Raw genomic sequence first — 12,098 nt, 5'->3', positions numbered from 1 at the left:
ACACAGTGATTTGCACAGGAAACAGCGTATTTATACATACATATATATTTGGGTATATATATATGTGTGTATTTATATCAAATAAAATGTCTAGAACTACACTAAATAATGCCTCAAAATAATTCCCAAGTCAGATTTGCTTATATGAAGCCAGCAAAATTTTTGACTTTGTCTCCTCAGGACCCTCTAGTTCTTTTCACAATGAATAATCTGTGGGTTTTTTAAAAGAAAAAAAATCAGAAGTATTTCTTATTTCAGCGGAGTTTGTGAAATGTTTCATTTCAAAGATAATCTGATCTTCAGATTCAATAATCCCAATGATTCTTCGTGATTGAATGTTGAACTGCATTCTCTGGGTGATTTGCTTCTGGAGTCTCGTGGCTATCCCTCTGTCTCAGAAAGGTCTGTCTGTGAGGTGTCCGTGTGGTTCATCTTGCCTTGAGTGTGCCTCAGTGTTCCCTGAGAACATTTTACCCGAACAGCTCCGGAGAGGTTTTTGAATTGGAATCTGTCATCTCCAACAAACCCAAACGACCCGGGGTCTCCTGTGGCAGGTGAGGGGCCGAGATGGTCCAGTGTCGTTTGCACAGGACACAGCTCTGCCTCCGCTTCCCCTGCTGGTGACGTTGGACTAGTCGTTCTCCAGCTTTATAAGCGATGATCTTTTCCAGTCCTCAGTGTTGTGATTATGAAACAGTTTGAACAATATTTCTTAGTGTACTTTTGGAAGGAAGGTAAGACAGCCACTTTGGGTTTTTTATTTTTTTTATTTTTTATTTTTTTGCATATTATTATGGTAACACTTATATAATAGAGAAGTCACCAGTTTAAAGGGTATGTTTCCATGGCTTGTAGCACAATCACAGTGTGGTGCACCACTGTCTAATTCCAGAACATTTGCGCCGCCCCTGAAAAGACACCCCCTGCCTTTTGAGCAGCCACTCCCTATTCCCCCTGCCCTCAGCCCCGGACACCCACTCATCTGCTTTGTGTCTCTCTGGATTTGCCTCTTCTGGACATTTCATATAAAAGGAACCGTATGATTGGTGTCCTTTCGACGACACAGAGTTTTCCTAGAACCTTTGCTACGAGTCTGGTGTGAGTCAGTCTGTGGAGTAAACTGGGCATCTCACTCATTTTGAATGATGGGCTAAGTGGGGCTGGGGATGAGGAAAGAAACCACACAGCCCTTTGCCTCTGTAAGGTAGATCCTTCTCACCTCAGGAGAAATCTCCACAGCTTCCTCTGTGTCTGTCTCTTGAGGGATCCACGGGGCTAAGCCACAGTAACGTAATCAGAGCAGTGAATTTGGGCATAAAGATAGAAGACAGTAGTATGGCTTGAAGCCCTCATTTTTTTTTTTTTTTTTACAACTTTTGAACCCAGACATCTATATTTTAGCATTTTCACAGTAGTTAAAAAAAACGAGACTAAAAAAAACCATGCAGACATATATGCGAAACTCTGCTTTGGTCTTAGTAAATACCATGAACCCCAGGTTCCCGCCTAAGCTTGGCTGGTGGCCTCCCCGTGGGAAGAGATTTACAACCCAGAATGTATTCTGCTGGGAATATACCGCCCCCCTTGAGGAATTGAGATTCTAGGGGGAGTAACCCCACTAGTTGTATCCGGAGTGCCCAGCGCTGTGATGAGCATGAGCAACTGGTACAGCAGTGGGCGAGGAAGAAGGCACTCAGCTGGGCTTGGCGGTGGGGAGGTGATAGTGAGGAAGGTGGAAACGGGTCAGCTGGCGAGAGATAGGGCGAGGGGTCTCCAGGGAAGGGGGACAGCGTATGCCAACACAGGGCCGTCACCACGTAGATGGGAGTGCCAGAACCGTGGTAGAAGGCAACCGTGTCGCGAGGGGGCAGCCTGAGGGCAGGTGTGTGTGCCACCCCGAGTGGGCTTATCGGGACTGCCAGTCTCGCTGCAGGAGGACTGTACCCATATGAGAGCCGCAGGGACTCCCCCCCATGCTCAGCCTCTGCTTCCTGGCTATCCCGGCCTGCCTCCAGATGGCTGCGTGGCTGGGCCTCATTTCTGTGCAGACCCCAAACCGCACTGAACATCCCGCCCATCCTCTCCCCTGTTCTCGTGTGCCCGTGCAGTGGCGAGTCCCTTCCACCAGGAGCAGCGGTGGCTTATGTGCCCCATGGCCACATCAAGTGTATGCACGCATCCCCACGCACGTTTCTCCCGTACTTAAAAACTGGCAGAAACCACTCCCAGAATGCCGCCCAGACTTGCAGTCAGTCCTTCTCCTTGCCTCAGTGGTAAACACTGGATATGTCTGGGTCTCTTCCAGCCACCCTGGCCTTTGTCTCTGGAAAAGGATAGTTCTAGAGTCTCCTTCCCCAGGGGGAGTTCCCACCTAACAATCTAGTCTGAGCTGTTAGTGGGTCGCCTGGCTTTCTTGCCCGTTATGGAGCTCAAGACCTCTTGGCTCTCTTCCTGCTGCTGAGCAGGAGAGACAACCGGCCTCTCGGAAGCTGGCCTGGCTGGCACGAGGGGACCCACACGGCTGTCAACCAGCTGTGCCCTGGGTGTGCCTCTGAGAGTCGTCAGGAATCACCATCCCCTTAGGACCTCTTGGGCCCCTGGAGTCAGGATGGAGCTGGGAGTGGCCCACCCCAGTTGCTTCTGGCTGTCTGGGTCCCGAGACCTGGCCCTGGAACTCTCTAAAGACTGTGCGGTCACCACCTCACTAACGTGTCGGCCGCCCGCAGAACGACAGCCAAGCTCTCCGTCTTCTGTGGAGTAAACTGATCATCTCATTCATTTTGAACGATGGGTTAAGTAGGGTTGGGGATGGCTTGCGGTCATCTAGGTGGTGAGGGGCTGGCCTGCGGTCCAGCTGCTTCCCCGGTCTGTGCTCACACCAGCGCAAATGGTAAAAGTGTCCTTTGAGTCGGAACAGATGATTGTTCTCTGTGGAAACTAAAGCTGGAACAGTCAGGGGACAGGTGTTGGCTTCAGGCTTCAGAGGTGCTTTGGCCGTGTGTGCCTTTGCAACGTGTCTGGGGATTTGGATCCAACTGTAACTCAACAGGGAAGGTTCTTGAGTCATGGCTTTATTCCAGGCTTGGGGGAAATATCACAGGAGCACACGCATTTCATGATGCAGGAAATAATTCAATGGGTACAACGGAAAAACTAGTGTGAAATGGACAGGGAAGGACTCTGTCATAATGAGTCAGCACTAGGGAGCTACGGCCTGACATCTGTTCTGGCTCTCAGAACCACGGGATAGAGGAGTCAGCAGCGCCGGAGAGGAGCGGCCAGTGGGTGACACAGCCAGTCCTGGGAGGCTAAGGCCAGTGCTAGTGGCCGATGGGGGGAAGGCCCAGCCAAGGGACAGCCTGACTCCTTCTACCTTGATGGAAGCAGGAGTGGTGAATTTTCCTTTTTACACCTTGTGTGGCATTCAGGAAGCTGTCCCTGCCTGAAATCAGTAGAGATGTTGTAATTTAACCCAGAGAAACTCCTACAAAGGGCTGTTGCATCAGAGAAGAAATTCCTACAAAGGACTATTGCATCCCAGGCTGGGGAATTTGTTGGCCATATTTCACAGCCAGGAATTGTAAGTGAAAATAGGCCATGCAGACTGCTCCCCCAACCCTGCCCCGGAGACCCAGAGCTGCAAACCCCCTTCCTTTGCGGAGCCTCACCCCTACACAGCTCACCAGGCCTGTGACCCCGGTTGCAGATAGCTGACCCCAGGAGCTGAAATTGTGAAATGTCCCTTAAGACTGTTGTCATGGGGCAGAGCACCTGGCTTCCATGTGGCTGCATTGAGGAGCCAAGGGAGAGGCACTTTCATGGCGGGGAGGGGGTACACAGGAGCCCAGTTACAATGACAGGAAGTTAAAGAACAGCATGCTTGAAATCCTGATTTCTTGCACAGTGTGCTTTTCACCTGCTCAGTGGCTGGTGCGGTGGATGGGGTGGGGAGGGGGGGCAGGTCTGCCTCTCTAGAGCTGCAAGCCAAACTACGGGCTAATTGGTTCCCATCTGGTGCAGTCTTCTCATTCATAAACATCCTTGGGGAAGACTGGATAAGCCCCATGAAGCAAGCCTGTTGAGACAGGTAGGAGTGCCTCCTCTGTTAGCCCCTCTGCCCTCAGGCTGTCCCCAGGCTGGCAAAGGCATTTATGTTCTAACATCAGTTGGCTGATGCCTACAGGTGAGCCCAGTTCTGACTCGAACTACCCAGAGTTAGCATAGATCCCAGAGGCTGTCCCCACTTCACTCACTAGACACAAGGGGGTTCCCCAGGCTACCCACACTTTGGCCTGGCCAACCTCAAAGTCTGGGTTTCCTCTGGACTCACCTCAGGTGTGATAATTCATTAAAATGACTCACAGAACTCAGGGAAGCACTGTACTTAGGATTGCCGGTTTGTTATAAAGGATCAGATGAACACCCCAGTGAAGGGATACACGGGGTGGTGGGGTCAGGGTGGGTGCAGAGCTGCTGTGCCTTTCCCAGGGGCACCACCCTTCCAGCACATCGGAATATTTCCCAGCCAGAAATTCCGGCTCCTACCCCGGCTTTGTTTTTGTTATGTAGGCTTGATTGATTAGGTATTGGCCATTGGTGATTGAAACTGCGCTCCCTGACTTGACGGGATGAGCACTGGGTGTTATTCTGTATGTTGGTAAATTGAACACCAATAAAAAATAAATTTATTATTAAAAAAAAAAAAAAGAAACTGCACTCCCTGGAAGTCAGAGGTTGGAGTTGAAAGTGTAAGCCTCTAATCCTGTGGTTGGTCTTCCTGGCAAACATCTCCCATCCTCCTGAATCTATCTATCCCGAGACCCACCCTCACGGTTCCCTCATTAGCATGACAAAGATACTTCTGTTATTCTGGAAATTCCAAGGGTTTTTTGAAGTACTGGGCCGGGAACTGGGGCAAAGACCAAATGTATTTAGATTTTCCGTTTTAACACAACACTCTGATTTCTTGCGGATAAATGACATAGCAACATGAGTATGGTTCATTAGGAAGAAACTACTGGGACATAGGGAGGGGGCAGGAGCTGGATTCTTCTTGGGGGAGCTGTTTCCCACCAAGGAGGCACCACTCAAGCCAACTCCTAAAACTTGAGTCGAGTTTTTGTAGAGGAAGGGGCAGGTGGGATAAGAGAGGAGTGTACACTCCGGGAGGAGGCACATAGGCAGTCAGCGCAGCTGGAAGCTGGAGGTGGGTTTCCCTGATGTTTGATTCATTTAATTTGATTGTCACCTGCCAGTGTCCTGTTGGATTAGTTTTCACGTTCTCCCCATGCTGGGGTCACGTTCTCCCCATGCCGGGGAAAGATGTTGAAGAGCGTGCCATGGATCAAGACCTTACCTGGATGGGATCAATCTCACATCTTCCCTTAGGTACAGAACTAGGCACAAATGAGCAGGGACTGGTTCACAGCCTTTTTATCACATTAAAGACTTGCCTTTCAGGACCATGAGGCCCCTGTAGGCTCTTTGGCTTCTAGAAAATTATTCTGTGACCATGTGCATTTGGATTAGATAGAGCATCCAACTGGATACCCATTACCACCTAGTGGCTGTGTTATCCAGGCAGGAGAGAACAGTGGCCAGGGAGCAAGGCAGGTGGGTTCAAGAGCTTTTTTTTTTTTTTTTTTTTAAGATTTTGTTTATTCATGAGAGAGAGACAGACAGACAGACACAGGTGGAGGGAGAAGGAGGCTCCATGCAGGGAGCCTGATGCGGCACTTGATCCTGGGACTCCAGGATCACTCCCTGGGCCAAAGGCAGGCGCTAAACCACTGAGCCACCAGGGATCCCCAGTTCAAAAGCTTTTTAGGGGAAATGTGAGAAAGAAGAGTTGAAGGGGATGCAAAGTTCCAGCAAGCGGGGGTTGGATGGGAGAGTGTGTCATTGGCCTTGGAGGAGGAATCCTCTCAATGACACTTGAGACCCCATGGGTGCTGAGCCACAGGTTGGCAGGGGACTTTCCTGGTTGTGATCCCGAGCTGCCTTTGCCTTGGGGACCAGCGAATCCTGATGACAGGACTCCTTCCTTTCCTGAAAGGATTATGGGATCTTAGCATTTCTGCACATCAAAGAGGACATTGAACTGAAAAGCTCATTTATTTGAAAACAACCCGTGCGCCCTGTGTACAGTCCCCTGCCGAGGTCCCCGGTGTGGGGAAGAACTTCAGAGGGGCTGAGAGCACCAGACAGCGGGCATTGTGCGGAAGGCCTCCTGGCAGTGAACTCCTGTGGTCTTGAAACCACCGTGTGGGCTGGGTACTATTATCTACATCTCACACACGGATGTGCAGGGAGGCATAGCACTGTAAAAGAGTGACAGAGATGGAGTTTCAAAAATTTTAAGTCAAAAACCCCTCAAACTTGTCTGATCGAATCTATCAATCTTCTGCTCTCTGGTGGTTTTCACTTTGGGGAATCACCGAGAGGCCCCTCCAGGCTGGCAAGCCTAGATTTATGCAGGGATAACCAGGAAGCTGCCTTTTGATGGGAAAAGGGGTTGCCACTCCACTTTGCATCCCCAGCCCCACCTTGCACATTCATTTCTGTATTTGTGGCCCAAATTTCAGCCACGTGATTTGTGAGCTATACAAATGTGAACAAGTGGGTGCCTCTGAATGTGTGTGTGTGTGTGCCCGTGTGTGTGCGTGTGTGTTAGGGGCAGATGGAAGTCACTGGGTGGGATCCCTGATGGTCTCCCTGTACTTCGGTCTCAGGAAAAAGAGAGGACTTCGGGTGATTTCCCGACAGTGTGGTCTTGACCCAGTGTGTCCTGGATTGGTTCTTCCCAGTCAGAAAGCCCGTTGCTTGAGAACGCGTCCGGTGGTTCAGCCACAGGGGTGGGCTGTGGTGTGTGTAGGGACGGCTGGGGGCTGGGGGGTTCCGGATGATGCTAATCACAGTCAACTGGCTTTTTACTTGGGGCTGTCAAGGACAGAGAACGTGTGGCTCCTGGCAGCTGGTTCATGGGGTTCACATCTGCTGTGAGCATTGGAGTAGAGAGCGAGCTGGGCCTCTGAACAAGGAAGACCTCCGGGTGGAGTCTGGCTGTGCCCATTCCTTGCTCAGTGGCTCAGTGCAAGCCTCTTTGCCCCCCTCGGTCTCAGTTTTCCCCTCGTTGATTGGGGTGGGGGGAATTACCTCCTGCCTTGAACATTCATATAAAAATGAAGGAAAATAAAATGTAAGTGTTTGGAAGATACAGGCTCTTTATATCGTTCCAGACGGCTTTGTAAACTCTCCCAACTTAGTTAAAATTAAAAAAAAGAAATCCTTCCTCCTTGAGTGATGCTGCCCTGACTCCTGACTGTGTGCCCATTATTGGTCCTTTGTCTCAGCAGCATTTTCTGTAAAGACGATAATCCTCTGACTTCTGGGGGGAGTAAAGGACTCCATTAGAATTTGTTAGAATTCTCCAGCATGAATACAACCAAGACCTGGAAACTGACAGTGGAGGAAAAAAAATTCTCAAGACTAAGGTGCCTTCGAGTTTAGAGAAAAAAGGTCATAAGCAACTCTGCTCAGGAATTTTGTCCGGAGAGCCCCCAGTGGCTGCCTGGCGGTCCAGGATTTGTGAGCTTTACAGTGTCAGGCCACCCAGGGGCAGCGTGGTCGAGGGCTGTGAGCAGACTAGATTAGTCTGGGGCTGCGTTATTCTCTCAGTGCTTGTCTTGCCTGCAGGTGTGCTGGGTGAGAAGGGGCGGTGCTGAGCAGAACCCTTCATGGGGTATGGATCGGTAGGGGAGACTGGCATCAATCAAAGAACACAAAAAATAAAGATGAAATTGGTCCTGGGAAGAGCATCTTGTAGTATCCTCCTGGGAGACTGATGCAATCCACTAAGAACTGCCCCGTCTGATGAGAGAGTTCGAGAAGGACTTGGCTGAAGGATGGAGGGTTGCCAGGTGAACAGGCACCTGGGTGGGTGCAAGGAGGAGAGCGCATATGAGGATGGAATAGAGCCGGCCCCTGGAGAAGGACCTGCGAGGTGGAAGGAAGGGAGAGTGTAGCCTGAGAAGGCTCTACGGGGTGGGCTGACCAGGCAGGGGGTGCCGAGGACATCAGACTTCTCTTGAAAGCCCTGGGAGCTATTGGAAAGAAGTGGTACTTTGCATTTCGCAAGTATAATCTGGCGCTGCCCTGGGCAAGCATATTAGGTGACAAGTTAGGGGACGTGGCAGCTGTCCAGGCTAGAGATGGAGGTGACCCAGTGAGGGCAGCCTCAGCAGAGGTGCAGCGAGAGGATAGAGGCCCGTCCAGTCCAGCAGGAGTGGCCAGCTCTGCCCCCCTGACATCGCCGGCTTTTGTATATGGACTCAGCACCCGTACAGCTCTGGATTATGTCTTCAAACCAGTGCATCCAACTAGGACATGGAAGAATCTCTGCCACAGTTTTGTTGTTGTTGTTGTTTTTATATATATATATATATATAAATATAATTATATGTTGTGTTGGTGAATTTAAGAAATAAACATTGTGTTTTTAGGTTATGATATATCCTGAATGGAAATGTATTCACTGTGCCTGTAATTATAGCAGTCTTTACAGATTATACTTATTTTAGAAAACTACAGTTTGAACGTCCTTTAATTATAATATAATACATATTTAAGATAACTTTGCTGTAATTACAGAATAATTTATATTTACCAGATTAGATGACACTTGGTTCCAGTCGCTTTGCATTCCTATGGAGGGATATTTTTAAAAGTCAGTGTTAATTAATTACAGGTAGAAATGTGCCTTATACCTTGTGAAAGGAAGGGAAGAGCCACATTTTCCTAATTTCTTATAATTATAGGCTGATTTGAAAAGAAATTACTACCATAATGGAGGCACATCCAAGTGGGTTTGGTCAAGCACTGTGGGTTTTAATCTCTCTTCCCGACTCCTCTCCACCCTCCTCCACTGAAATTGAGAACATTCTAATACCATGTTTTGTTAGAACATCTTAGAAGAGAGGGAGAGACGTAAAGAGGCCTTAGACCAGCCCTAAAGCCCTCAGCCTCCCCCCCGCAGGGCCGGAGATGGGCCAGGGCATTTTACAGGTTGCACAAGAGTAGAGTGTAGACAGCATCTCCGAGCTTGAGCACCAGAGGCTTGTGTCGGCTGCACCTTAGTTGTGTGTGGGTTCAGCTGTGCAAACCAGCAATTTAAGAGGGGAAGAGAAAGCCCACCGTTCTCATAGGGCCGAGGACACCCCAGTCTTCCCCCCTAGAGCTTGTGCCCAGGGGCATTGGGTGTCTTCAGTGGGGAGCACCTGTCCCCTCCCTGGCCGGTCCCCAGTGAGAATGGGTCTTGGGTCTCCTGTCTGCTGCAGATGCAGGAGACCTGTGGTCCAGGCCAGGGTCATATGTGGGGTTGATGCCCCTCATCCTTGGAGAGCCACCTGCAGCAGTGATGGGGAAACCTGACAAAGTGCTAGAATTATCCTGAGGGGTAGGCAGTGTCTAATTGGAGGAGTGGGTGGGTGGTCAGCTTGGATGTCTACACACCCTCCCGTGCGTGGGGCTCTCGGATAGAAGCCCTGCAGAATTCATACCTGCCTGCTGTAGCCTTCGTGCATTTGTGTTCACCTGACCCACCATAGTTGTAAGCACAGTGGTTACTGTACCAGCCATCCAGGACTTTTTCAGGGGTGACCTTTGATTACGTAGGATTTCCCCTTTGTGCGTTAACCTTCAACTTAACCCCTGCCCAGGAAGTGGCTTTTCCTTAATAAAATCCAAGGACCTTTTCTGTTGGGATGTTCCGGAAGCCTGACCACCTCTTGTTCCAAATTAGGCTTTCTTATCTGCTTCTGAGAGAAAACATGGAATGTGCTCCCCCTCTCAAGGCAACTTCCCTTGACCCTTTCCTTCTTCCGAGCAAATACCATGCTGTATTTAATGTTCTCTACACATCATTTTAAAGCGGAGCAACTGGTGAGTTCTCAGGCCCCTCGTTAGGAGGAAGGTAGGGTACCTTCCTGCGACTGGGGCCGTGGGGCAGAGGAAGATTGTGTCCAGCATCCGAGGGGTCGGGCTGTGCGGGCTCCATCCCGACTTTCCACCTTTCCTGTATGCTGGACAAGCCCCTCACTGTCTCTGTGCCTCTGCCTCTACCGAAACAGAAGTAGGTTGGATAACCCCGAAGGCCCCCTCCATCTCTAACATTCTGTGTTTGAAATGACCAGACATTTATTGAGCACCTGCTGGGTGGGCTGGGAGGGTTCCAAACCCCTGGCCTGAAGGAGTTTAGAATTTTGTCTCTGTTCAGGTGATGGGTGAGGACCCTGCATGGGGACACTAGTATGGAGCTAGGCTCTCGGGTGGTTACCCCCTTGTCCCCACCTACAAATCAGATTTGCAGTAGCTTCTCCTTCTGCCTGTTGCTTATCTTCTAGCGTTGCAGACTTTTTCTCTAAATAATCAGATTGTAAATACTCCTGGTCTAGGGGCCATATAGTGTGTGTTATAACGATTCCACTCTGTAGTTGTAGCAAGAGCAGGTGTAGACAGTATGTACGAACGAGTGGGCGAGGCTGTTTGAATAAAACTTTATTTATGAGTTCAAAAGTTCCATTTTAAAAGGCTAACACTCAAACAGGGAAAAAAAAAAAAAAGAATGGTTTCCACTCGGTCTTAAACTCTAGAAATGGTTGCCTCGTCCTCGTCATCACTGGGTCTGTGGACCTGGCCAGATGATTACCATACATGGGACGGGCTCAGTGCTGACACTACTGTTGGTTTTTTCCGCCAGCGGAGACCTGACTGTAGGTCTTTTTGTTCGTGGGCTTGTTTGATAAGAAAAACATTCAGGACTCTCCACGAGGGAGTTAAACTGTCTGCCAGGGATTCCCAGAGGCCCCCAAGAGACAGGAGAACTGATGCTTGCCATCTTTGTCTTCAGGGACAGAAACTTCTGTCCAAACAGAGGCTCTTTGACCTAGGCTGACCCAACAACGCCAGCTTGTGCCCATTTTTGGAAACATCCATAGGCCCCCACCTTGTTCATCCCTTAGCCTCTTTGGAATGTTCTAAAAAGAAGACTGTCTTGCTGCCACATCCAGGGGTATTGTTGGCAGAAGCCTCTGTGGGGTTGCACAAGGCAAGAAGGCAAGTCAGGAGGAGTCGCCCAGGAAATCTTCCTTGTCATGAGGGTAAATGTGCCCTTTGGGCATCAGAAACCGGAAATGGTTGCTCCTAGAGAAACAGCTACTGTAAATCCTTTCTGAGTATAACTAAATAATTGTTTTACGTCCGGGGGAAAAAATGTGGTTTCCACTCCAGCAAGGACTTGCGGGAGGAAGGGCATTTGTTCCAGGGCTGGAGTTTCAGCAAGCCACACCTGGCCCTTTGTTTTGCTTACAGGGAGAGGTGACATCCAGCCTCAGTTGGACAGCGCTCTCCAAGATGTCAACGACAAATATCTCTTGTTGGAAGAAACAGAAAAGCAGGCAGTCCGGAAGGCTTTGATCGAGGAACGTGGCCGATTCTGCACCTTCATCTCTATGCTGCGGCCAGTGATTGTAAGTTAGTGGAAAGCTCTGGAAGACTTAAACTGCCAGTCTGGAGGAGACTTTCCTCTATTTATCCATCCGTCACTGAGTCATTAGGAGGTTGCCGTGTGGAGGAATCATGCTGGTGGAATTGCTTCTGTAGACCAGTTACAGATTCTCTACAGGTTGTCGTTGGCCATGTGACACACTCTTCGTTCAGTTCTTATTAGCATTAGCTCTAGTTATTCACTTGCTTCTTCTCCCCGCGTCAAGAAGGCTTTGCCAAGTGGGTCTGAAGGTGTGATCCCCAGGCCAGCATTGTCATCTGGGAACTGGTTAGAAATGCAGCTTCTTGAGTCCAGCCCAGATTCTACTGAATCCAAAACTCTGGGGTTGGGGACCCAGTCATCTGTGTTTTAAATCAGGCCTTCAGGTGATTTTGAGACCCAGTGGCCAAGTTCACCACCAGTGAGTGGCCATAAGATTAACATGGACAGAGCCTTAATGAATCAGTGTAGACTTATTTTAAGTAAACCATTTGCATACCATAATTGAGAACTTCTGCTATAGGCATTTTTGAAGCCGGTAAGAAGGCACCAGCAA

General features: G+C 49.5%; 1 protein-coding gene across 14 annotated transcripts in view; it reads left to right on the top strand.

Moving 5' to 3' along the window:
- MTSS1 (MTSS I-BAR domain containing 1) overlaps positions 1-12,098 on the top strand; it is a 161,839-nt gene that overhangs the window by 135,024 nt on the left and 14,717 nt on the right. For all 14 annotated transcript variants that reach the window (XM_038555470.1, XM_038555476.1, XM_038555468.1 and 11 more), the window contains one exon: positions 11,368-11,525. In XM_038555470.1, coding sequence (XP_038411398.1) covers positions 11,368-11,525 — 158 coding nt within the window. The remainder of the gene's footprint in view (positions 1-11,367; positions 11,526-12,098) is intronic.

The sequence above is a fragment of the Canis lupus genome, chromosome 13, assembly GCF_011100685.1.
Source record: "Canis lupus familiaris isolate Mischka breed German Shepherd chromosome 13, alternate assembly UU_Cfam_GSD_1.0, whole genome shotgun sequence".
Lineage (NCBI taxonomy): Eukaryota > Metazoa > Chordata > Mammalia > Carnivora > Canidae > Canis > Canis lupus.
Note: the sequence above shows the minus strand (reverse complement) of the source record. Positions and strands in the feature narration are given on the sequence as shown.